This window comes from Stegostoma tigrinum, chromosome 3, assembly GCF_030684315.1.
Source record: "Stegostoma tigrinum isolate sSteTig4 chromosome 3, sSteTig4.hap1, whole genome shotgun sequence".
Taxonomy (NCBI): domain Eukaryota; kingdom Metazoa; phylum Chordata; class Chondrichthyes; order Orectolobiformes; family Stegostomatidae; genus Stegostoma; species Stegostoma tigrinum.
This window is the reverse complement of record NC_081356.1, coordinates 129,973,300-130,001,182: the sequence shown is the minus strand read 5'-3', so window position 1 is coordinate 130,001,182 and position 27,883 is coordinate 129,973,300. Positions and strand designations below refer to the sequence as shown.

At 41.1% G+C, this 27,883-nt stretch overlaps 1 protein-coding gene across 6 annotated transcripts in view; it reads left to right on the top strand.

The window, feature by feature from the left end:
* Positions 1–27,883, top strand: part of add1 (adducin 1 (alpha)) — a 194,718-nt gene that overhangs the window by 141,049 nt on the left and 25,786 nt on the right. For 2 of the 6 annotated variants that reach the window (XM_059644896.1, XM_059644898.1), the window contains exons 12-15: positions 10,724–10,813; positions 10,924–10,941; positions 11,862–11,948; positions 21,763–21,916. In XM_059644896.1, coding sequence (XP_059500879.1) covers positions 10,724–10,813; positions 10,924–10,941; positions 11,862–11,948; positions 21,763–21,916 — 349 coding nt within the window. The remainder of the gene's footprint in view (positions 1–10,723; positions 10,814–10,923; positions 10,942–11,861; positions 11,949–21,762; positions 21,917–27,883) is intronic. The other 4 variants (XM_059644900.1, XM_048526896.2, XM_059644901.1 and 1 more) reach the window with 2 other exon arrangements.

Sequence of the window (27,883 nt, the reverse complement as noted above, 5' to 3'; positions counted from 1 at the left end):
TGAGTTTTCTAGATTCAGGAGTCCATCCCTCTGGATTGAATAATTGAAGGGCAAGAGAGAAAAAACAGAAATTACAGACTAGTTAGCCTAACATCTGTGCTTAGGAATTTGTTGGAGTTTATAATCCTGGATTGCGAGACTAAACACCTCAAATTTTCAATTAATCAGGGACAGCCAACATGGATTCATGACAGATAGGTCATGCCTGACAAACTTCATTTAATTTTTTTGAAGAAGTGACTAAAGTAGTGGACAGGGGGATGTCTATAGATGTTTCAGAAGGCATTCGATAAAGCCCCAAACAAGAGACTGTTAGCTAAGGTAGAAGCTCATGAAATTGAGGGCAATTTACTGACATGGCTGGGAATTTGGTTGATGGTAAGCAACAAGTAGTGACACAAGGATTCGGGGTAAACTATTTAGGACAGAGACGAGGAGAAATTTCTTCAACCAGAGTGGTGAGCCTGTGGAATTCATTAACACATTGGTGTTGCATTGATGCCAACACATTGAATGTATTCAAGAGGCGACTAGATAGAGCACTTGGGTGAATGGGATTAACGATTATGAGGAGAAAGCGGGATTAGGTTATTGAGTTGGACAATCAGACATGATCATGAAGAATGGCGAAACAGGCTCAAAGGGCTTATTGGCCTCTTTCTTCTGCTATCTTCTGTGTTTCTATAAGCGGTAGGTACTCAAATTAGCAGGATGTGACTCGTGGTATCCCGCAAGGATTGATGTCAAGGCCTCAATTATTCACGTTATTCACTATTTGGATAGTGGCGCAGAAAGTCATATATATCCAAATTTGCTAATGACACAAAGTTAGGTGGCCCTCTGAACCCATAGCATAAAATTACAAAAGAATATTGATCAACTAGATGAACAAGCAAAACTATAGCAGATGGATTTCAGTGTAAGCATTTGTAAGTTTATCCATTTGGGATCTAAAAAGGATAGATAAGGGTACTTTCTAGATTGTATGAAGTTAAACAAGATGGATGTCTGAAGAGACTTGGGGGTTCAGGTGCATAGATCTTTAAAATGCCACAGACAGATGCAGTAAATAATCAAGAAAGCTAATAGAATACTGGCCTTTATATCTGGAAGGACTGGAGTATAAGGACACAGACATTATGCTGCACCTATAAAACCCTGTTCACACCTCATTTGAAGAACTGACAACAGATTTGGGCACATGGTCTTGGCCTTGGAGGGTTTACAGGAATGATAGTTGGACTTCAGGGGTTCACTTATTTGGAGAGGTTAGACAAATGAGGTCTGTTTCTTCTAGAGTTTAGAAGGTTAATGGGTAATATGAGTGAGGTCTTTGAGATGATAATAATAGAAAGGATAGGTAGATCAAGATAAATTATTTCCAGTGTTTGGGGACCCTAGAACTAGAGGGCATTGTGGTATTATTGCTAAACTGTTAATCCAAAGACCCAGGTATTGTTCTGTGGACCCAGATTTGAATCTCCTCATAGCAGATGGTGGAATTTAAATTCAACAACAATCTGGAATTAAGGGTCTAATGATGACTGTGGAACTATTGTCAGTTGTCAGGGAAAATCCCTCTGGTTCACTCATTGACCAAGAGGGAAGAAAGCTGCTGTCCTTGCTTGATCTAGACTATGTGACTGCAGACCCACAGCAATTTAGAAATAAGAACAAAGAACAAAGAAAATTACAGTACAGGAACAGGACCTTCAGCCCTCCAAGCCTGCACCAACATGCTGCCTGTTACAACTAAAACCCCCTACCCTTCCAGTGACCGTATCCCTCTATTCCCATCCTATTCATATATTTGTCAAGATACCCTTTAAAAGGCATCATAGAATCTACTTCCACTACCTCCCTTTGAGTTCCAGGCACCCACCACCCTCTGTGAAAAAAACTTGCCTCTTACATCACCTTTAAGCCTTCCCCCTCACACCTTAAACCCATGACCCCTGGGTAACTGATTCTTCCACCCTGGAAAAAAGCTTCTGACTGTCCAGTCTGTCCATGCCCTTCATAGTCTTGTAGACCTCTATCAGGTCACCCTTCAACCTCCGTCATTCCAGTGAGAACAACCCAAGTTTCTCCAACCTCTCCTCTTAGCTAATGCCCTCTATACCAGGATCCATACCAGGCAACATCCTGGTAAATCTTTTCTCTCTGAGCCAAAGCCACCATATCCTTCTGGTAGTGTGGCTGCCAGAGTTGAACACACTATTCCAAATGTGGCCAAACTAAGGTTATGTAAAGCTGCAACATTGCCTGCCAACTTTTAAAATTAATGCCCTGGCCAGTTGAAGGCAAGCATGCTGTATGCCTTGTTGACTACCTTTTCCACCTGTGTTGCCACATTCAGTGACCTGAATTTAGTTGTCTCCTAACTGCCTTTTGGACAATAAGGGATGGGCACTAAATGCTGGCCTAGCCAGCGATGACCTCTTCCTGTGAATGAATAATAAAAAAAATCAGGTGGACTGTTGAGAAGAAATGTTGGAGCACTTCGACATAGAGTGGTAGAGGTTTGGAACATTCTTCCACAAACAGCAGTTGATGCTGGATCAGTTGCTTTGTTGTCAAGGAAGTAAGGAACACATTATAGATGCCCTAATATCTTTGAGTTTCTTAAGATTAGGGCGTCGTCCCTCTGGACTAACAAATTGAAGGGCAAAAGAGAAAACCAGGAATTACATCAGACATAATGGGAACTGCAGATGCTGGAGAATCCAACATAACAAAGTGTGGAGCTGGATGAACACAGCAGGCCAAGCAGCATCTTAGGAGCGAGTTTTGAGAAGATTTGTAGCTCAGGTTAAGGTTCTGGATGTGAGTTTGCTCGCTGAGCTGGAAGGTTAGTTTTCAGACGTTCCGTCACCATTCTAGGTAACTTCATCAGCGAGCCTCCGACGAGGCGCTGGTGTTATGTCCCGCTTTCTATTTATCTGGTTAGGTTTCCTTGGGTTGGTGATGTTATTTCCTGTTCTTTTTCTCAGGGGATGGTAGATTGATTTGGAGCCAATGTGTTTGTTGATGGACTTCCGGTTGGAATGCCATGCTTCTAGGAATTCTCGTGCATGTCTCTGTTTGGCTTGTCCTAGGATGGATGTGTTGTCCCAATCAAAGTGGTGTCCTTCCTTAACTGTATGTAAGGATACGAGTGATAGTGGGTCATGTCGTTTTGCGGCTAGTTGATGTTCATGTATCCTGGTGGCTAGCTTTCTGCCAGTTTGTCCAATGTAGCGTTTGTCACAGTTCTTGCAAGGTATTTTGTAGATGTAGATGTTTGTTTGGGTTTGTTGCTGAGAATTCGGCGGACTGTGTTCATAGGGTACCCATTCTTTTTGAACAAACAGACAAAACGGGCTCAGAAACCATAACCACTCTCCTCTACATCAAAGACATTTCCGAAATGATTGCCAGACTACTCGGACCTCTTGGCATCAGGGTAGCCCACAAACCCACCAACACATTAAAACAGCAGCTAATGAACTTAAAAGACCCTATACAGACAACAAACAAAACAAACGTCATCTACAAAATACCTTGCAATAACTGTGACAAACACTACATTGGACAAACTGGCAGAAAGCTAGCCACCAGGATACATGAACATCAACTAGCCACAAAACGACATGACCCACTATCACTCGTATCCTTACATACAGATAAGGAAGGACACCACTTTGATTGGGACAACACATCCATCCTAGTACAAGCCAAACAGAGACATGCACGAGAATTCCTAGAAGCATGGCATTCCAACCGGAAGTCCATCAACAAACACATTGATTTGGAGCCAATCTACCATCCCCTGAGAAAAAGAACAGGAAATGACATCACCAACCCAAGGAAACCTAACCAGATAAATAGAAAGCGGGACATAACACAGGCACTTCGTCAGAGGCTCACTGATGATGTTACCTAGAATGGTGACGAAACGTCTGAAAACTAACCTTCCAGCTCAGCGAGCAAACTCACATCCAGAGCATCTTAGGAGCACAAAAGCTGACGTTTCGGGCATAGACCATCATCAGAAAAGGGGGATGGGGAGAGGATTCTGAAATAAATAGGGAGAGAGGGGAAGGCAGACTGAAGACAGATAGAGGAGAAGATAGGTGGAGAGGAGAGTATGGGTGGGGAGGTAGGGAGGGGATAGGTCAGTCCGGGGAGGACGGACAGGTCAAGGGGTCGGGATGAGGTTAATGGGTGGGAAATGGAGATGTGGCTTGAGGTGAGAGGAGGAGATAGGTGAGAGGAAGAACAGGTTAGGCAGGCGTGGACAAGCTGGGCTGGTCTTGAGATGCACTGGGGGGAGGTGAGATTTTGAAGCTTGTGAAATCCACATTGATACCATTGGGCTGCAGGGTTCCTAAGCGGAATATGAGTTGCTGTTCCTGCTACCTACGGGTGGCATCATTATGACATCCCAAAACCAGCCCAGCTCGCCCCTACCTCCCTAACCTATTCTTCCTCTCACCTATCCCCTCCTCCCACCTCAAGCCGCACCTCCATTTCCGACCTACTAACATCATCCTGACCCCTTGACCTGTCCGTCCTCCCCGGGCTGACCTATCCCCTCTCTACCTCCCCACCCATACTCTCGTCTCCACCTATCTTCTCCTGTACCCATTTTCGGTCCGCCTCCCCCTCTCTCCCTATTTATTTCAGAATCCTCTCCCCATCCCCCTTTTCTGATGAAGGGTCTAGGCCCGAAACATCAGCATTTGTGCTCCTAAGATGCTGCTTGGCCTGCTGTGTTCTTCCAGCTCCACACTTTGTTAAACCAGGAATTACAGACTAGTTAGCCTAACATCTGTGCTTAGGAATTTGTTAGAGTTTATAATCAAGGATGAGGAGACTAAACACCTCAAATTTTCAGGTAATCAAGGACAATCAACATGGATTCATGACCGATAGGTCATGCCTGACAAACTTCATTTAATTTTTTGAATGAAGTGACTAAAATAGTGGACAGGGGGCGATCTATAAATGTTTCAGAAGGCATATGATAAAGCCTCAAACAAGAGACTGTTAACTAAGGTAAAAGCTCATGGAATTGGCGGCAATTTATAGACAATGCTGGGAATTTGATTAATGGCAAGTAACAAGTAGTGATACGAGGATTCGGGTAGACGATTTAGGACGGAGACAAGGAGAAATTTCTTCACCCAGAGTGGTGAGCCTGTGGAATTCATTAACACAGGAAGGGGTTGATGCCAACACATTGAATGTATTCCAGAGGCGACTAGATACTGAATTTGGGGCGAATATGATCGAAGATTAAGGGGAGAAAGCAGGATTAGGCTATTGAGTTGGATGATCAGCAATGATCGTGAAGGATGGCAGAGCAGGCTCAAAGGGCTGGATGGCCTCCTCCTCCTAGTGCTATCTTCTGTGTTTCTATAAGGGCTAGGTACTCAAATTTGCAGGATGTGACCAGTGGTATCCCACAAGGATCTGTGTTAAGGCCTTAGTTATTCACATTATTTATTCACTACTTGGATAGTGACAGAGAAAGTCATATATTTGATGGTCATGCAAAGTTAGGCAGCTGCACTCATCTAGGCAAGTGGAGAGTATTCCATCACAATCCTTACTTGTGCCTTGTAGATGGCAGACAGGCTTTGAGGAGTCAGGAAAAGAGTTACTCACCACAGTATTCCTAGCTTCTGACCTGCTCTTGTAGCCATTGTGTTTATGTGGTGAATGCAGTTGAATTTCTGGTCAATGCTGACCCCCAGGATATTGATAGTGGGGGATTCAGTGATGGTAACATGGTTGAATATCACAGGGCGGTGGTTAGATTGTCTCTTATTCATGATGGTCATAACCTGGTATTTGTGCAGCACGAATGTTACTTGCCACTTGTCAGCCCAAGCCTGAATATTGTCCAGATCTTGTTGCATTTGAACATGGACTGCTTCAATATCTGAGGAGTCATGAATGGTGCTGAACATTGTGCAATCATCGGTGAACATCTCCTCTTCTGACCTTATGGCGGAGAGGAGGTCATTGACGAAGCAGCTGAAGGTGGATGGGAGGAGGACGTTACCCTGAGGATAAGGTGGTAAAAAAGGCAACAGGTCTACATTAGTCAGGGCATCGAGAGTAAAAGTTGGCAAGTCATTCCATAGTTATGTAAAACTCTATTTAGGCCAAATTTAGAGTAATGTGTGCACTTCTGTTTGCCATACTATAGGATGGATGTGAAGGCTTTGGAGACAGTGCAAAAATGGTTTATCGGGATGTTGCCTAGATTGGAGTTTATTAGTTATAAGGAGAGGTTGGATAAAATTGGATTATTTTTGCTAGAGCTTCGGAGGCTGAAGGGTTACCTGATGAAAGTAGATAAAATTGAGATGCATGGATAGTGTGGTTAGTCAGAGTCTTTTTCCCAGGGTGGTAATGTCAAACACTAGGAAGCATAGGTTTAAGATAAAAAGACAAAAGTTAAAAGGAAATGCGCAAGGCAAGTTCTTTTTGTCAAGCCTATTAAGAGTCTGTTATGTTTCAATGAGATTACCTCTCATTCTTCTAAACTACAGTAGGTAGAGTTCCAACCTGTTTAGTCTTTGTTCATAAGACGATCCCTCCAAACTGGGGATCATCCCAATGAACCTTCTCTGAACTGCCTCCAATGAAATGATATCCTTCCCTAAATAGGAGGACCAAAGCTGCTCACAGTATATCAGTGTGGTCTCACCAGTAGCTTGACAGTTGCAGTAAGACTTCTCTTATACTCCAACCCCCTTGAAATTCTCTGCAGAACCACATTCTAGACCTTTCATAGAATGACCTTCTATGTCATTGGTACCTGTAGGGACCATGACCACTGGATCCTCCCATTGCAGGTTCATTTCCACCCTGATCTCTGACATTGGGCAGAAAACACAGCTAACTAGACTGCCTTTTTTTTTGATGCAGAGAATGATCTCAATTTCTCATTATTATATACTATCACCTCTATACTCCTTACTGTTTACACCCCCACCTTCTCTCCATCTCCCTCCCCTTCCCAACAACCGCCTCATTCTTCCCTCCTCCCCCCTCTCTCCTTGGGATCAATGATTACTTTCTTATACTTGAATGTTCTGGGTTGTGAGGTGCCTAAGTCATCCAATACCAATACCAAAACCACTAACCCTGTCACAGGTGGGGCAAATGGTGTTCTCTAAATATGGCAGGTGGAATATTTGAGTTTTCGTACACTCTGTCTTTTGTTTGGACTTGTCTTCAATCTAGCCTACTTGGAGAAGCTCAAAACACTGGCGTCTTCAGTTTGAGTGACATCTGGCTGAACGTTCCCATTTGTCAGTGGCAATTTTGAATACTTTTGCATTTTGTACATTATCTTTTGAATATTTTCTACAAATACTTTTTCCAATTCCTGGTTCTGTTTTCTATGCCTCAATCGGGGCAGGCATCACTGATGATACTTCTCAACAGATCTGAACTGTTTGCTGTATCTATGTTTCCCACTCATACGGGGAGCCGGTAACACATTGCACTTTAGTGGTGTGGACAGGCTGGTAAAGACCTGTCGTCTTCTGGATATTTCTGATTTTGTTTTATGAATACATCGGCCATAGTTTGGAGATCAGCTCTGAGTGTGCCCATTTGGAAGCATCATCTGGCCTTTTTGGAGAAGCTCAGAACACTTGGCGCTTTCAGTTCTGCAGCTTATGACAGAAGGAGAGTGTTAATTCTGGACTGAAGATGCCACAGGTTGAACAGTTTCTAGTTTGTCCTGTATATTAGCTCCACATTAGGAGAGCTTCCGCTATTCAGAATATCTTTTTCCTGTCATTTCCTTGTGTCCTTTGTAAATACTTATTCAATTTGCTGTGTCACTACCTTATTGTAAATTATTCCATGTTCCCATATTTCATTTCTTCTAACTTCACTACATGTTACAATACTGAGTCAGTGTTTGAATGCTCCTATGGGTTCAAACATTAATAGACATCATTTTAATTATCTACTGAAAAGATTTTTGTAATTGTAAGTGCCTCTATTAAATTCTCTTCAACTATTGTTATACTGGAGAGAGTTAGTTTTTAAAATTCTTTCCAAGCTATTCCAACCCTTTATATCATGGCTCGGTCAAGTAGCATTTGCTTCTGGTTCAGAGGTTTCTGAGCTTAATTCCAGAGGCTTGATAATCATTTGCTAAGCTGTCAGGTACCTTCTTTCGGACGTGATGTTGAGCCAAGTCCCTCTTTTCACCTCAGACGAAAGAGGCTATTGCACTGTTGTGAATAAGAGCTATCCTCAGTGTGCTGTTAATATTTATCGACCAATCAGTAGGTTTGATTTTACATGTTCTTGTTGGTGTATTTTCAGCAAGAGGGTATGCTTTTCAAAAAAAAAGCTGGTGCCTACACTGCCCCACCCCACTCACCACTAAACTGTGCTCCATAATACAGAGATAATAAGCAGAAACACTGCCAATGTCAGCACCCTACCCAGCATATGTAAATAAGTAATTATGGGTCAGTTGAGCATCATTGCCCTGCCCATGTTGTAAAACAGTTGATGGGGCAGATGGCGGGAGCATATTCAGACCTTGTTTTCTAAATGACTAATTTTTAAAGTTGAAAGAAAAGGATACTGTCTCCAGAAGGTGCTGCTTGTTCATTTGGGGACTGCCGCAGAAGATAATATTCCTTTTCTTCCTCCCCACATAAGCCTTAGCACTCACCCCTCTGTCCCATAGCAGTCTTGGCTCCACTCCACTCTAAGATGGGCAAACCTTCCTGCCTAATAATGTTCCAAAGCTCCTTCCTAAACTTCCATACAATTCTGCATGTTTTCACTGAAACAGATTATCTAGTCATTAGCATGTTGCTCTTCAGGTGAGCCTGTTATTTGCAAATTGATTGCCACATTTTCTATATTACAGAGTGATACTCTTCACAAGACTTCCATGAATCATGAATCCAATCAGTGTTTTGAAATGACATGTGGTCATGAAATATAGAACCTAAAGATTTGCATTTATAAACTTTATTGTAGCTCTCACTGCTCTACCTTTTGTATAAATAATATTTTGTACAAGTTAGTTTTTATATTGATGTTAAATCCATAATTATCATGATTGGCTGTTGCATTCCTTTTACAAACTCTACTGGACTGCACCTTTTAGACTGTACTGTTCTGTTTTCTTTTGTGTCTTGTGGGTGCCTGTTTATCTATTTTGAATTGAAAAGCCCAAACAATTTAAAGGCAGTGGTTCAAAATGTAATACAGTTATTTGAGTTGTTTATTATATTTTATTGGTTTGAACCCAGGAATGTTTAGGTGGATAGGCAGTTACACAAGGCTTGAAGAATTTAACTTGTGTGCTCCCAGCCCCCTCAAAAATTAGAAAATCTACATGCTGTGCCATATGCTACTAATGTTATTCTGCATCACATCTCATCTCAGGTATTGAACCATTTCCTTCAAAGTGAGGCTTTTAAATGCCTCATTTAAATGTATGAAAAGAAATTTTCAGACAACCGGATACCATACGCAGAACTCAAAAATGAGGCTAAAACTTTGTCCCTTTAATAGACAAATCAAGCTTAAAGCTGTATAAAGTTCTGAAACGTGAGTTCCACTTTGGAACCCACGGTTTCCATATAACACAACATATATGTTGTACTGTGCTTCAGTGTCATCTACGGTCGAAATCGTCCCCATCAATTTGTTAGTTTGAAGTTTAATATTTTCCAATGTACTTCTAGCCAGTGTTTGTCTTTCAATTGTTCATAAACTTGAACCCTCCAAAACTCTGTTTTCTGTACCCTTACTTCCACCAATTTCAACTCTACCATTATTTTTTAAATTGTTTTTTGTTCAGAGTTGCCCATAACTCGTCCCTCTCAATTTTTGTGATTTTAATTTGCTGCCACAAATATGCTGGACATCTGTACTCATCTGATTGTCCGCTCAGGCATCTTCAGTTATTAATTATTCCACCATTGATAGCCATCCCTTCCACGATTCAAGCTGTAAACTGTGGACTTCTCTGCTTGGACCTTTGGGCATAGCATCGCTAGAACTTCTTGATCCAATGAAAAACCAAAATATTATGCTGCATGAGTGCAGAACAAGAAGGCATAATATTGAAATTGGAATCAAGTCATTTAATAATGAAATCAGGATGCACTCCTTTGTCTTGAAGCCAAAAATGCTAGTGGCTTGGGAGTGGACTCCTTTTTAAAAATCTATTCCAGTTTTACATTTTACAGATGTTGAGATGTATAGAGTAATGGCAAGTAAATGGGGTTGATGTACATGTCAGCCATGACCTAACTGAATAGTGAAACAGATTCAAGGAGCCAATTGACTAGCTCCTATTCCTCCATTTTTAAACCTACTGAATATCTGCAAGCACGTGTATTCTTCCAGTTCAGAATAACACCCTGTAGAAGAGTTATAGTAGAAAAATAAGTAATGTGTATGAAATTATGAAATGATGTTGGGCTTTTTATAGTTTTAAAAATGTATTTTTCCTTACATTTCAATTCCTATGATTAATTATGAACCACTTCCAACTGTTAATGGTCCACTCTTCTCATGAAAAGACCTACTGAGTGTAAAATTGTACCTCTTATTAAACCAAATCAAAATGACAAATGTTATGTAATGTGTTGCCCAGAATGTGATGAGTATATAAATTTTGGTTCATATTTATAAAGGGAAAAATAATGATTTTTCCTTCTTTTTTTCCCCTTAGATTCGAGAACAAAATCTTCAGGATATAAAGACTGCGGGTCCTCAATCTCAGTTATTATGTGGTGTTGTACTCGATAGATCCTTTGCTCAGGTGAGAACACATTGTTACAGAGAAGAAAATATTTTGCGCTACTTGTCGTCTAGGTTGTCTATCTGTCACTAATTTCGCTAACATTTTGCAAACACTTCTTCAAATGGCAGAATTTATCTATGTGGGAGGTAAGTACTAGTGATATTCTGTTGTCTAAATGGCAAAATATTCAAACAAGAATGCAGATATGGCAGCACAAAAACAATATTGACAGTTGAGCAATAGCATGCTAATCAGAGCTCCTGCCAACCATTGCTGAATGTAGCCATCTTTGCATGTCTTACGTACTTCTAGACATTATGCTGTTACACAATTGTAAGCATGCTGAGTACACTAGTCAGGCTTTCAAAACCTCATTTGTCTGGTGCCATTTAATTGGTTGAAGTACAGTTTGGAGCTTAAGTTCTTGGGCCTGTGATGCATGGTCATAATGTAAAAGAATGGTTTTGCCATTCAAAATGGCAAAGCATCTGAAAAAGGAATAAGTAAACTGCAAAGCTTTCCTGGACATCTATTGCATAAATTCTTACATCAAAACTGCATTAGGTCTTTACAACTTGCTTATAATAGCCTGATAATAGCTTGACTGTTTTATTTAATTCATGTAGTGCTTAATGTATTTGACATGATTCAAACTTTACTTGGGTCTACCTGAGATGAGTAACAAATGGAACAAGTTTCTTTTGATTTTGAGTGCCAATAAACTGGGTCTTCAATTTCAATAATTAACGTCAGACGCCCCAAAAGACACAGAAATTTTCTTCATAGCACATACCAAGTACAGGATTAGCTATCTTTCTTTAAAACTCTTGAAGTTTTTATAACACATTAATGGTATATGAGATCATGAAAGTTTGACTGGTTGAAAGCTTTCTGTGTGCTCATCATTAGAGTTGGGTTTATAGCCTGCATGCCATGCTCTCCTAGCCATCCTGCTACTGGAATACTTAAGTTGCATGAAAGTGACTTAATAACGTAACGGATTTTAGTTATCCAGCCTTTTAAGGGAGGGTATGGTTTGCACTGTTTACTCAATTTACTGTTGCAGGATGCACCTCTCTCAGACTGTACGGAGTTTATTGATGGTCTCGAACTCTCAAAGCAAGCCTTAAATCCTGCTAACCCTGTTAGAAAGGTACTTACTGACCTGTTTTGTTGAACGCTGCACCTGTTATCACTTTTTCGAACCCAATATCTCTGCTCTGCTCTAAAATGCTTGTTTTTTTAAAATCTAGATTTAGTTTCTATTAACTCTGGCTTACTAAAATCCATAATAATAATGCAGAAAGGTACTGAAGAACCAAGCTAAAGTTCAAGTATTCATAAGGCTGAAAAACAAAGTTGCTGAAAAAGCTCAACAGGTCTGGCAGCATCTGTGGAGGAGAAAACAGAGCTAATGTTTTCTGTTGACTAAAGCAGCTATTGAAGAAGAGATCTAGCGTCACCTCCAATGTGCTAGCGCAACCTTCAGCCGCCTTGAGGAACTCAGAACTCCATTCTGAGGAAGGGTCACCGAGCCCAAAATGTTAACTCTGTTTTCTCCTCCACAGATGCTGCCAGATCTGCTGAGCTTTTCCAGCAACTTTGTTTTTGTTCCTGATTTACAGCATCCGCAGTTCTTTTGGTTTATTTATAAGGCTGTTTTTACAGTCTACTTCCTGGTGTTAAAATGAAATGTTGAATTAGATATCTTATAATTTTATTGTAGAATAAAGTTAGGCAGTGAATTGTGTGATTCCTGAAATCATTATTTTATAAATGTTTATCAGACTTCCATATATACAGAACATATATAGAAAAAAACAGAAGTCCTAGAAATTGTACTAACAGGAACTATTTGTAAACAAAAAAGATCCAATTCATAGACTTGTGGCTTTGGAAGTTAGATTATTGAAAGATGTGCTACAGCAGTTAGATTGCAGATTTATGTTCCTGATATTAACCCATTGTTATCCCACTCCAGTTGAGTTCAGTCAAATCAGGAAATAAAAGCCACTTTCAGTGATCGTGACCATGATCGTCTAGTTCACTAATGCCTTTTAAAGCAACTTGTAGAATCGATAAGAGAGAACCAGTAGCGGTATGTTTGGCTTTCAAGAAGTTTTTCATAAGTCCCACACAAGAGGCTGGTGGTCAAATTTAAAACACACAGGACTGCAGGTAATGTACTTGTGTGGATTGAGAATTGATTGACAGACAGGAATCAGGAATAAATGGGTCTTCATTCTGGCTGGCTGAATGGTGATCAGTGGAGTATTGCCGATATCAGTGCTTGGGGCTGCAGCTATTCACAATCTATATAAATGACTTATGAGGGAATCAAACAAAACATTCTATATTTTCTGATGATGCAAAATTAGGTGGGATTGTGAGTTGTGAAGGGAATGTCAGGAGACTTCAAGGCAATCTAGATAAGTTGAGTGTGTGGACAAAAACACATGGCAGATAAAGTATAGCTTGGATAAATTTGAAGTTATACACTTTGATGTGAAAAGCAGAAAGACAGTATTATTTAGTGGAAATACATTGTAAAAGGTGGATGTACAAGAGATCTGGGTGTTCTTACACACCAGCCAATTAAATCAGACAGATACTGCAAGCAATTGAATCATAAGGTCTACAGCACAGAAAAAGACTCTTTGGTTCAATGAGTCTGCTCCATCACCTCGGAAGTGTCCTGTTGACTAAAGCGGCTATTGAAGAAGAGATCCGACATTGCCTCCAGTGTGCTAACGCAACCTTCAGCCGCCTTGAGGAAATAAATGTACAAGAACAACAACATCATATCTGACACTCAAGAGCTGGTTTACAGAGCTTTGCTGGTTCCAGACCTTCTCTATGGTCCAAGACATGGACTGTTTACAGGAGACACCTTGAGGCACTAGAGTAGTACCAACAGTGCTGCCTCTACGCAAGATCCTGCGAATCTGCTGGGACGAAAGATGCACCAACACCAGCGTCCTCTACCAGGCTGACATCGTCACCATCGAGGCATTGGCCACGCTTGCTTGCCTACACATGGGCTGGGCATGTTGTCCGTATGACCAACATGAGATTCCACAAGCAGGTGCTGCATTCCCAGCTTTGAAATGGCTGGTGAGCCCAGGCGGACAAAGGAAGCACTTCACTGATACCCTCAAGGTCTCATTGGTGAAGTGTGACATTCCCACCTGGGAATCCTGGCCCAAGACTGTCCAAAGTGGAGGAGGAGCATCTTGGGAGGTGTCAAGCACCTCGAAACGTGCCATCTGGAAAAGCAGACACCAAGCAAAAACAGCAAAAAGAGCACCAACACCTCACCCACCCCTTCCCTTGATCACTACCTGCCCCAAGTGTAACAGAGCCTGCGGTAACTGTATCAGTCTCTACAGCCACCTGCAGGCTCATCCTCATCCTCATCATCATCCTCACCTGTAAGGGATTGCTGATGGTGATGATGATACCTTCGCACCACAAGTATACATCTAAATACTTTTAAATGTTATGAGGGTTTCTGCCTCTATTTCTACCACCCTCCTACCCCTTGCATTACATTTATGCCCTTGGTCATTAATCCTTCCATCAAGTGGAAGTGTTTCTCCCGGTCTTCCCTATAACATATATCTTAATCATGTCCCAACACTCGGGCTTCTCTGCTCTAATGAAAACAGAACCCTCCATCTGATCTTTCTTATAATTAACTCTCCAACCCAGGCAAAATCCTGGAAAATTTCCTCTGCACCTTCTCCAATGCAATCTCATTCCTCCTATAATATGGATCCCATATTTTATGTAAGCATGCATTCTATCTGCAAAAAAAAATGCATTGGAAACAAATAATCAATCATTTTTCTGAGAAAGGGTCCCGACCTGAAACGTCAGCTTTTCTGTTCCCCTGATGCTGCCTGGCTTGCTGTGTTCCTCTAGCTCCACACTTTGTAATCTCTGGTTCCAGCATCTGCAGTTCTTGCTATCTCAATCAATCTTGTCATTTTCTTTTGGATTGAAACATTTTTCACATACCCTATAATTGGTTTAGTGACAGGAGGCAGAGGATGCTGGTAGAAGGTTGTAAACGTGACTACAGCCTGGCATGCAGTGGCATTCCATAGGGATTACTTTTGAGTCTCAAATTGTTTATTATCTACATAAAAGATGTAGATGAGAATGTGAGGGAGGTGCTAAGTAAGCTTATGGATGATACAAAGGTTGGCTGGGTGGTTGACTGTGAGGAAGAAGGTGTTAGATTACAGGAGGATATAAACAGATTGGTCAGATGGAATTAAACCCTGACAAATGTGAGGTGACAGGCTCTTTGGAAGGGGGAGCAAGATAGGGGAGTACTCAACGAATGGCAGAATACTAAGAAGTTCAGAAGAACACAAGGATCTTGGGATGCTTGTCCACATATTCCAGGAGGTGGCATGAGAGGTTGATAGGGACACTAGACTTAGAATCCCCACAGTGTGGAAACAGGCTCTTCAGACCAACAAGTCCACACCGAACCTCAGAACATCCTACCCAGACCCAGCCCCCATGACCCACCTAATCTACACCTCCCTGAATACTATGGGCAATTTTGCATGGCCATTCCACCTACCCTGCATATCTTTGGACTGTGGGAGGAAACCGGAGCAGCCAGAGGAAACCCAGACAGACACAGGGAGAATGTGCGAACTCCACACAGACAGTCGCCCGAGGCTGGAATCGAACCCAGGTCCCTGGTGCTGTGAGGCAGCAGTGCTAATCACTCTGCCACTGTGCCACCTGTAAGTAGGCATTTTTTTCCTTTATTCATTGACAGGATGAGGGCATTGCTGGTAGGCAGCAGTTATTGCCCATTCCACAGTTAAAAGTCAACCATATTACTGTGGGTTTGGAGTCACATGTAGACCAGACAAGGTAAGGATCTCAGTTGCCTTCTCTAAAAGACATTGGTGAACCGGATGCGTTTTTCTGGACAATTGGCAACGGATTCACGGTCATCATTAGATTCTTAATTCCAGATATTTATTGAATTCAAATTCTACCATCTGCTGTGGCGAGATTCGATCCCCGGTTTCCAGAACATTATCTGGGTTTCTGGATTAACAGTCCAGTGATAATACCACTAGACCATTGCCTCCCCATATGGGATGCTTGTCTTTGGCAGTTGTGCATGAATCACAGAAACCTGCGTGCAGGTGCAGCAAGGAATAAGGAAGCCAAATGGAATTTTGCTGTTTTATTGCTAAAAGAGTACAGAATAAAAGTAGAGAAGTGTTGCTAAAACTGTATAAGACATTAGTGAGTCTAAAACCTGGAGCATTGCTTACAGTTTTGGTCCCCATGTTTGAGGAAGGATGTAGTTGTATTGGAGGTGTTTCAGAGAAGATTTATTAGATTGTTTTCAGAGATGAGTTTGTCTTATGAAATGAGATGGAGCAGTTCAGGCTTGTACTCTATGGAATTTACTTGAATGGGAGGAGATCTTATTGACATGCATAAGCTAATAAATGGGATTGACAAATTAGATGTAGAGAGGATGTTTCCTCGTGGGGCAATCTAAAACAAGAGGCTGTAATTTTAGGATAAGTGCTGGAAGATTTAAAGCAAAAGGGTCATGTACATGTGGAATTCATTACTCCAGAGTGTGATGGAAGTTGAAATTGAGTAAATTTGAGGAGATTTTTGTTTAAATATTATCATTCATAATGGCTCAAAGGGCTATGAAGAGCAAGCAGGAAAGTGGAGTTGAGGCCATGATGAGATCAGCCGTGATCCTATTAAATAGTGCTGTAGGCTTGATGGGCTGAATTGTCTATTCCTGCTCCTAGATCTTGTTAATACTGTTGACGTGATGTATAATATTTGAAACAATTGACAATAATAAATTTGATGTTTTGGTACTTGGTGGCAAAGTTCAATACACAGTCTAATATTGATGGTTGCATGCTTTCATGTTCTTGAATTGGCTTAGCAATGATATTCTTGCTTATTTTGTTGTATGTATTTTAATGAAGGTTCTAGTTTGATAACCTGAAATAAAATTTACTTTTCTAAATTGTATTTGTGTATTTTGCTTTAATTGGCATGGTATGTCTGAATGACCCTTAGACATTTTTATTAAGAATAAAAATTTTAATTTGCCTTTCTGTACTTGCAAAAAAATTAAACACTGTGTTGTCTGTAAATTAATGTGTGTGGAGAGTAAATTCCAGAGTTAGCAATTGCCTTGATGGCAAGCAATATGTCCAATTATTAGTTAAATTTCTTCCGTTGACTTGCATGTTTACATAATATCCAGATTATTTAAGGATTTAATTATCTGATGGCAATCACAGAGTTTGAAATAATTAAGAAGTTCAAATCTGTTTGCTATTTTAGTGACTTAATTCATGTCATCATCTGTGCTCTGCCTGAAGTCAGGTCCTTGACTCATCTTCTGATACTTCTCCCTGACCCACTTTCTTAGCAACTTTGTCAATGCTTATTTGGTCTTATCTTCCACTCTAAGGAGCAGGATGAGAAGGCAGGTCCTTAAGTCTACCTCAGTGGGAACTGAAATCAAATCCACACTCCTTTGTGCGTAATTTTGAACCACAAGCTAAATATCAAGCTAACTGAGTTAACCAGCTCCTTCTGTGCTTTATTGCGTTGAGTTTTATCTGGTTTCTAACTGTTAGCTGCTGCTTAGCCTTGTTAATTTGAATGAGTGAAGAACTGAAAAATACCCATTTATTTAGTTAGTTACGCCATTGATCTTGTCAATTCAAGGCTTTCTATGTTAGTTTGACAGCAGGTTGAAACAACTGACTTCCAATTAAGTCAACTTGATTCAGTAGTAATGTTTAGATTTGTGAAGTTATTACTTTCTTCAAAATTGTCTCGCTGGAAAGCAGTGTGTCCAGTAACTAGTGAGGCTGATAGTCTTTTGCAGTTTACTTACATGCCCTTTGGGTAAAAAGTTAAATCGGAACCTTTCTGTCCTCTGAACATAAGATTTTGTGGCACTATTTCAGAGAATAATGGAGGGTTATGCCTAATGTTCTGGCCAGTATCTCTCCTTCGATTAAAATTCCTAAACAGATGATTTAGTCATTACTACATAGGAACTTGCTGTACTTAAATTGGGTACTGCATTTTCTATGATACAGCAGTGACTACCATTCAAATGTATTTAATTGGCTACAAAGCACAGGATATGTTGTGATCATGGAAGGTGCTATATATAAATGAAAGTTCTTTTGGATCGTCACCACCCTGTAGTAGATTCCTCCTAATCTCAGTTCTAAAAGGTCAACCCTTCACTCTGAGGCTCAGATCCTAGTCTCTCTCACTAGTGGTAACATCTTTTCCAAACTGTATTGAGGCTTCTCCATATCTGTAAAATTCTCTGCATTTCTGCTGCGCACCCCCCCCCCCCCCCATAGCCCCATATTTCTCCTTCAATATAGACACAACTCCTCGTATGACAAGCCTTTCAAGTCTGTCACCATTCTTGTCACCCTCCTCTAAATCCCTTCAAAAGCCAACACTTCCCTTCTTAAGCACAGGCCTGAAACTGCTCACAGTATTCCAAATACAGAATGACCATAGCCTTATACAGCCTCAGCATCACTGCTGTTGTATTCTACCCCTCTGGAAATAAATGCTAACATTGCAAACGCCTTCCTAATTGCCATCTGAATTCTGCATGTAGCCATTAAGAGAATCCTGAACTAGGAATCTAAAGACTTGACAGGGTAGATGCAGAAAGGTTGTTTTCCCTGATGGGAGAGTCTAGGACCAGAGGGCATTATCTCAGAATAAGGGGTCACATATTTAAATCAAAGAGGAAACTTCACCTCTGAAGGATATGAATCTGTGGAATTTAAGACTGACATAGATAAATGAGAATAGAACTGTTCTGAGGAAGGATAACTCAACTTATAATATTAACTCTGATTTCTCTCCATAGATGCCAGAACTGCTGAGCTTTTGCAGAAATTTCTATTTTTGTTTGGGAATAGTGTTATGGGGAAAAGGCAGGAATGTAGAGTTGAGGATTATCAGGTCAGCTATGACCTCATTGCATGGTGGAGCAGACTCAGTGGACTAAATGGCCTTCTAGTGCTCCAATATCTTAGGGTTTAAGAGAGATTTTGAAGCAATTTTACAGTCAGTCTGGAGGACACTGTTTAGTGGAGGTGGGAATAGGATCATGTGGAAGAATTTTACAGACAGTGATATGATATTGAAATAAGTCTTGTGAGTTTTATAGAATCACATAGGAAACTGCACAGAAACAGACCCTTTGGCCCAACTCGTCCATGCTAACCAGATATCCACAATTAATCTAGTCCCATTTGCCGGCATTTGGCCCATATCCCTCCAGACACTTGCTATTCATATGACCATCCAGGTGCCTTTTAAATGTTGTAATTGTATCATCCTTCACAACTTCATTGAGCAGTTCATTCCCTGTAAGCACCACACTGTTTGTGAAAAAGTTGCCTCTTAAGTTCTTTTTAAACCTTTCACCTCTCACCTTAAACCTATGCCCTCTAGTTTTGGTCTCCTGTACTCTAGGGAAAAGACCTTGACTATTAACCCGATCCATGCGTTGCATGATTTTATAAACCTCTAAAAGGTAACCCCTTAGCCTCTGACACTCCAGGGAAGATAGCCCCAGCCAATTCAAACCCTCCAACCCTAGCAACCTCTTTATAAGTCTTTTCTGAACCCTTTCATACTTAACGACATTTTTGCTATTAGCAAGAAGACCAGAACTGACCACAGTATTCCAAAAATTTTCTAACCAATGTTCTGTACAGCTGCAACATGACCTTCCAACTCCTTTACTCAATGCGCTGAATAATAAAGGCAAGCATACCAAACGCCTTTTCTTCACTACCTTGTCTATCTGTGACTTCACCTTCAAGGAACTATGAACCTGCACTCCAAGGTCCCTTTGTTCAGCAACACTCCCCTGGATCTTACTATTAATGATTTGGATGAGGGAACAAAATATAGCATCTCAAAGTTTGCAGATGATATCAAGTTGGATGGGAGGGTTAACTATGAAAAGGATGTAGATATCCTTCATGATCTGCACAGATTGGGTGAGTGGGCAGATCAATGGCAGATGCAGTATCATTTGGATAAAAATGAAGTTATTCACTGTGGAATCAAAAACAAGAAGGCAGATTACTAACTGGCTGTAAATTGGGAGAGTAGACTGTGCAGCGGGACCTGGGTTGTCCTTGTATACCGGTTGCTGAAGGTAAGCATGCAGGTGCAGCAGGCAGTAAAAAAGGCAAATGGTATGTTGGCCTTCATTACGAGCCATGTTGAGCACAGGAGCAGGGATGTGTTGTTGCAATTATAAAGGGCATTGGTGAGGACACATCTGAAATATTTTAGTGCAGTTTTGGTCTCCTTTCCTGAGTAATGATGCTGTAGGTTTCGAGGGAGTGCAGCAAAGGCTTACCAGGCTGAATCTGGGGATGATGGGACCTACGTCTGACAGGAGTTTGCCTAGGTTAGGATTGTTTTTGTTGGAGTTCAGACAAACGAGAGGTGATCACATAGAGACTTATAAAATTCTAACAGGACTAGAGAGGGTAGATGCAGTGACGATGTTTCCGATGGTGGGTGTGTCCAGAACTAGGGGTCACAGTCTGAGGATTCAGAGTAGACCAGTTAGGATGGAGACGAGGAGACATTTCTTTACCCAAAGAGTGGTGAGCCTGTGGATTCATTACCACAGGAAGTAGTTGATGCCAAAACATTGAATGTGTTCAAGATGTGGCTGGATATAGCACTTGGGGAAAATGGGATTAAAGGTTATGGGGCAAAAGTGGGATTAGGCTATTGGGTTGGATGATTAGCCATGATTGTGATGAATGGCAGAGCAGACTCGAAGGACCAAATGGCCGCCTCCTGCTCCTGTCTTCTGTGTTTCAATGTATAAGTCCTGCCTTGATTTATCCTATCAAAATATAGCACTTCGCATTTACCTCGATTAAATCCCATCTGTCATTCCCTGGCCCGTTGGCGTATCTGATCAAGGTCCCATTGTACTCTGTGGTAACCACCTTCACTATCCAATCCACCATCAATTTTGGTGTCATGTACAAATTTACTAACCATATCTCCTGTATTCACATCCAGATCATTTATATAAACAACAAAAAGCAGTGAACCCAGCACTGATCCCTGTGGCACACCACTGATCACAGCCCTCTAGTCCAAAAAGCAACCTTCCACCACCACCCTCTGTCTCCTACCTTCTAGCCAATTTTGTATCCAAATGGCTGGTACTCCCTGTATTCTATGTGTTCTCACCTTGAATATTCATTAAAGATAGATAACCCTAATCATATTTTGCTCAAAGGAAAAGAATTATGCTCTTGCGCAATGATAATCAATGAAACTGCCTGCAACTACCCAATTGGTGAATTTCTAAATTCAGTAATTCTTCAAGGGAGTTTTGCTGAGTCCATGCCACTTTTTATTCAAAAGGTAAGAGGGTGGTTGGCAAAAGTAGATAATTCTGAAAGAGCAGCAGTTCTATTTTAATCTAGCTCAATTATGTTGCAGTATATCATTTGATAAATGGAATTTGGGAGATTAATGTTCCTGAAACCAGCTTCTTGCTGATAGAGCAGAAAATAAGAGGATTCAGTATTGATTTGTAGGCCAGTTAATATCTGATAGCAGAGTAGACTGTATTTCAAAGTGCATTTTAGAATAATTTTACATGAATTCAACAGATAAAGGTAGTCTTCAAGTATGTTCTGGCTGCATTGAAAGCCACACTACCGAATCTGTTTTGAGATGATGGTTGTTTGTAAACAGTGCCTTGATGACCCAAAAATTTCTTCTAGGTTATGAAATTGACCATGTATTACCTGCCAAACAGTATGTCACGTCATCTGATCAGTTTCTTGATGTCCAATCTGTAGGTCACTGAATCATTTGATGGTAATTTCGTTCTGTTTATTCAGGGTGAGTTGGTGACTGCATCAAAGGCAATCATCGAGAAGGAATATCAACCACGGGTAATCGTGAGCACTGCCCCAAATCCCTTCAATAAACTGACAGACCGTGAACTTGATGAGTACCGGAAAGAAGTTGAACGCAAGCAGAAGGGCCCTGAAGGCAAGTTGTTAATAATTGTTTTAAAAACCTGTTGATTTGACTTTTGTTTTAGACTTGCTAAACATTATTAGTCAAATAGCTGCAGTTTGGTACTTTTCAGCACTATTACATCTAAAGCAGTTTAGCACGAAAAATTTAGATCAGTTGTTTGCCATGACAGTTTGTCCCAATAGCAGCTACTTCGACCTCGCAATTTTGAGGTAACATCTGTTTGGGAAGGAGGTTGCTCAGTTTCCGGTTTATTAAATTGTGATGCGGTCAAGTAGTTGCAGATTATGTAAATGCACTACACCTGATTAAAACGGTAATTGGTACTTTTCACCACTTTTACGTCAAAAACAGATTAGCACTAAAAATTTCCTTTCCCTAAAGGACATCAGTGAACCAGATGGGATTTTCAAAAGTTGACTGTGGGTACATGGTTGCTATTAAGCTACTTTTTGTTCCAGAGATTTTTTCCTCTTGAATTTCTATCTAGAAGGAATTGATAGATATAAACCAAAAGCCAATGTGAATGTGTCACATGCTGTTTTAAAACAAAACATCTATTACTGCTGGAGTGTCAGAAGAAATTGGAAGAGGATTGAGGTCACGCTTCATACATCTGAAGGTGATTTCAGATCTGACCATTGCTGTCACTGATGCATGGTTGAGAGAGGGGCAGGATTGACAGCTCAATATTCTAGGATGTAGACTCTTAAGGGAAGAAGGTAAAACGGGAAATTGTGTCACAATTTTGATAGGGAATGGAGTGGAGCAGTGAGAAGGAACAACATGTTAGAAGGCTCCTCATATGAAGCCATATGGGTGGAACTTAAAAACTAAAATGTTGCAATCGTATTGCTGGGAGTGCACATAAGTGCCCTAACAGTCCAAGAGAAATAGAAGAGCAGAGGTGCACACATGGGCAAATTCCAGAAGTGTAAAAGTAATGCGGTCGTGATTAATAGGATTATTTAAATATACATGTGTTCATTGGAGACCTGCAGGGATCAGTGTCAGGCCGTTGCAGTTTGTAGTGTAAATAATCAATTTAGACTTGAATATGGGAGAGCTGGTCAGTAAGTGTGAGCTTCATACGAAAACTGATTATGTGGTAAATAATGAAGAGGATAGCCTTAGATTACAGGTTAAAGAGTCACACAGCGAAGAAACAGGCTCTTTGGCTCAACCCATCCATGCTGACCAGGTTTCCAAAACTTAAGTATTCCAATTTACCTGTGTTTGGCCTATATTCCTCTAAACCTTTCCTATCCATGTACCTGTTCAAATGTCTTTTAAATGTTGTAATTGTAGCCACCTCTACCACTTCCTCTGGCACTTATTCCATATACGCACCACCCTGTGTGTGAAAAAGTTGCCCCTCTGGTCCCTTCTACATAACAACACAAGCAGTTGGAGTAGCAGTAGATCATCTGGCCCATCAAGCCTGATCCGGCTTTCAATAAGATCATAACTAACCTTTTCATGGACTCGGCTCCACTTACTGCCTGCTCACCATAACCCTTAATTCCTTTGCAGATCAAAAATCTATCTATCTTTGCCTTTAAAAACATTCAACTGCTTCACTGGGCAGAAAATTTCACCTTTGAGAGAAGAAGTTCCTCCTCAACTCTGTCCTAAATCTGCCTTCCCCAATTTTGAGGCTGTGCATCCTAGTTCTAGCTTTGCCTGCCAGTGAAGACAACCTTTCTGCTTCTATCATAATCCCTTCATAATTTGTTTCAGTAAGATTTTCCCCCTCATTCTTCTGAATCCCAATGGGCATTGTGCTAACCTACTCAATATCTCCTCATAGGCCAACTCTGTCAATTCCGAATCAACCTAGTGAACCTCCTCTGTATTCCTTCCAGTGCCAGTACATCCTTTCTCAATTAAGGAGACCAAAACTCTGTGCGGTACTCCACATGTGGCCTCACCAGCTCCCTGTACAGCTGCAGCGTAACCTCCCCTGTTTTTAAGTCCACCACTCTCACAATGAAGGACAGTATTTCTTTTGCCTTCTTAATTACCTGCTACACCTGCAAACCAAAGTTTTATGATTCATTCACAAGGACACTGAGATCCCTCTGCACAGCAGCGTGCTGGAACTTTTCGCCATTTAAATAATAGTCCATTTTGTTGTTGTTTCTACCAAAATGGATGATGTCACGTTTACCAATATCATACTGCATCTGCCAGACCCTTGCACACTCACTTAATCAATATCTGTCTACAGACTTTGCACACTTTGCCTTACCACTCATTTTAAATCTTTGTCCTCTCACTTAAACCTGTGCCCTCGTGTTTGAGACTCCCCTACCATGGGGATAAGACCTTGGCTATTGACCTTATCTATTCTCCTCATGATTTTATGAACCTCAGCCTCCTATGCTGCAGGGGGAAATATTCCCAGCCTATTCAGCCTCTCCTTATGACTCAAACTTTCCAGCCTCTGGAACATCCTTATAAATTTGCACACTTTCTAGTTTAATAATATCCTTCTCATATCAGGGCACCAAAATTGTGTGCAGTACTCCAAATGTGACCTTAGTAATGTCTTGTACAGCTGCAAGAAAAAATAACATTCCACTCCAGTACTGAGTGCCCTGACCGATGAAGGCAACCATGCCAAACTCCCTCTTCATCACCCTGTCTACCTGACACCACTTTCAAGGAGCTATGCACTTTCACCCCCTCGGTCTTCCTGCATGATGACATTCCACAGGACCCCATCATTAACTCTATACGTTCTGCCCTGGTTTGTCTTCCCAAAATGTAGCACAGTTGATCAAGATCCTGTTATTCTCTGGGATAAACTTCTTCGCTGTCCACTCTACCATCAGTTTTGGTGTCATCTGCAAACTTACCAACCATATGTCCTGTATTCCATCCAAATCGTTTATATACATGACAAACAACAGTGGATCCAGCATTGATCTTTGCATCACACTGCTGGTCACAGGCCTCCAGTCTAAACAACAACCCTCCACCATCACCCCCTGCCTCCTACTTTCAAGCCAATTTTGTACACAGTTAGCGCGCTCTTCCTAGAAACCATGTGATCTAACTTTAACCAGTCTACCATGTGGAATCTTGTCAAAGTCCTTGCTAAAGTGAATGTAGACAATGTCTGCTGTGCTTCCTTCATCTGTTGTCTTGGTCACCTCTTCAATCAATCAAATTTGTGAGACCGTATTTACCATGCAAAAAACCACGCTAACTCTACCTAATCAGATCTTGCCTTTCCAAAAGCATGTAGATCCTCTTTCTCGGAATCCTCTTCAACAACTTAGCCACCACTGACGTCAGGTTCACCAGTCTGTAATTCCTCGCCTTTTCCTTGTAGCCTTTCTTAAATTATGGCACAACATTAGCCACTCGAGTCTTCCAGCACCTCACCTGTGGCTGTCAGTGATACAATTATCTCTGCTAGGGTCTTCGCAATTTCTTCCTGAGCTTTGCACAATGTCCTGGGATGCACTTGATCAGGTCCCAAGGGTTTCTCTACCTTTTGTGTTTTAAGATTGCCAGCACCTCCCTTTTGTAACATGAACTGTTTTCAAGACAACGTTATTTACTTTCCTGAGTTCCCTAGCTTCCATATCTTTTCCTGTGATAAATACTGATGAGGAATATTTGTTTAGATCTCTCCCACCTCCTGTGGTTCCACACAAAGATGGTCTTGTTTATCTTTAAGGGGCCCTAAGGGGAAGAGGTGTTAAACAGATATTTGCCATCAATCTTTACAGTGGAAAATTTTTCAAACATTCCATTACTTCTAAAGAATACAGGGGAGGACTTAAGTACCAGTACTATCACCATCACTAGCAAAGTAGCATTAGTCATAATTAAGGCGGCCAACGACAGATAAATCCGTGGGCCCAGGTGGTGTCCATCTGAGTATCCTGAAAGAGGTAGTGGATGCATTGCCTGTAATTTTTGCCAAGTCCTTGGACTCTGAAAATGTAACAGAGGATTAAAGAACTGCCAAGTGACATCCCTGTTCAGAAAGGGAAAAAGGCAAAAACTAGGTAACTATAGGCCAGTTAGCCTAACATATATTGTTGGAAAAATGTTGGAATCAGCTATTAAGAAAGTAATGGCAGTACATTTGGAAAATCCTAATCTAATCAAGCCAAAAGAACTGTGGATGCTATAAATCAGAAGCAAAAACAAATTGTTAGAACAACTCAGCAGATCTGGCAGCACCTGTGAAGAGAAATCAGAATGTTTTGAGGAAGGTCACCAGACCCGAAACATTAAGTCTGATTTTTCTTTGCAAATGCTACCAGACCTGCTGAGTTCCTTCAATGATTTGTTTTTGTTTCTAATCTAATCAAGCAGAGTCAGTATGGCTTTGTGATAGGAAAATTGTATCTGGCTAATTTATTAGAGTTTTTCGAGGCAGTCTCAACCAGAGTGGATAGAGGGAAACCAGTGACGTACTTGCACTTTCAGTGTTCTACAAGGTACCTTGCAGAAGTTTGTCATAAGAGCCCGTATTGTCAAAGGTCATGTATATGTATAGAGAACTGGCTGGAAACAGCAATTGGAGGCAAGGAATTCTTCACAGCTTGGCCACTTGTAACCAGTCGGGTTCCACAGGGATGAGTGCTGGAACCACAACCATTTATAATATATACTAATTACTTGGAGGGAGGAGGCAAGTGCACTGTAGTTAAGTTTGCAGATGACACAAAAATAGGTGGAGAAGAAAGTTCCAAGAGGTACGCAAACAGGTTACACTGATATTGATCACTTAAGTGAGTGGGCAAAAGTATGAAATGTAATGTAGGAAAATGTGAAGTTGTTAATTTTGGAAGGAAGACCAAAAGAGCAATATTATTTAAGTGGGAAAGAACATTGCAGAAAGCTGCAAAACAAGGGAACTTGAGGGTTCTTGCGAACAAATCACAAAGGTAGCACACAAGTGAAGCAAGTAATCAGGAAGGCTGATGGAAGGTTGGCCCTTATTTCAATGGGGTTAGACTATAAGAGTAGAGAATTATTACTGCAACTGTATAAGGTGCTGATGAGACCATATCTGGAGTACTGTGAGCAGTTTTGGTTCCCTTATATAAGGAAAGATATTGTTTCATTGGAGGCTGTTCAGAGACGGATGATTCGCTAGGATGATCCCCGCTATGGAGGGATTGTCTTAAGAGCAAAAGCTAAACAAGTTGGGACTCTACTCATTGTAGCTTAGAAGAATGAGAGGTGATCTCATTTAAACATAACAGATTCTTAAGGTGCTTGACAACGTAAATGCTGAGGCAGTCCTTCCCGTTATGCAACAGTCTAGAACCCAGAGTGCATAATCTCAAAATAAAAGAGCACTCATTTAAGACTGAGATGAAGAGGAATTTATTCTGAGGGTTGAGAGTCTTTGGAACCCCTGTTGCAGAGAGCAGCGGGATCTGAATCCCTGTGTACATTTAAGGCTGAGATAGGTTTTCAATCAGAAATGGAATCAGGGGTTACAGGGCAAGGGCAGGAAAATGGAAGTGTGGAATGTCAGATCAACCACGATCCTATTGAATGGTGGAATATGCCCAAAGGACCAAATAGCCTAATCTTCTTCTTATTCCTTATGGTCTGTTATAGATGGGCTGATAAATAGCAAAAAGAATTCAATATGGATAAGTGAGAGATGATGAATATGGGCTGGAGAAGCAAGGCAAGGGAATATGTAATGAATGGTTGGACCCTGGGAAGCACTGAGGATCAGTGGGACCTTGATGTGCATTTCTACCAGTGCTATAAAGTAGTGGGACAGCTGGATAAAATTGCTAGAAAGGCATACAAGATACTTGTCTTTATTAGCCCACAGAGAGTTTAAGGCCAGGGAGGTTGTGGTCGAATTCTGCAAAATGTTGTTTCTGTCACAGTGAGAGCATTATGTTCAGGTCTGGAATCCACATTACAGAAGGGGTGTGATTGTACTGGAGAGGATGTAGAGGAGATTTATCAGGATGTTGCCTGTGC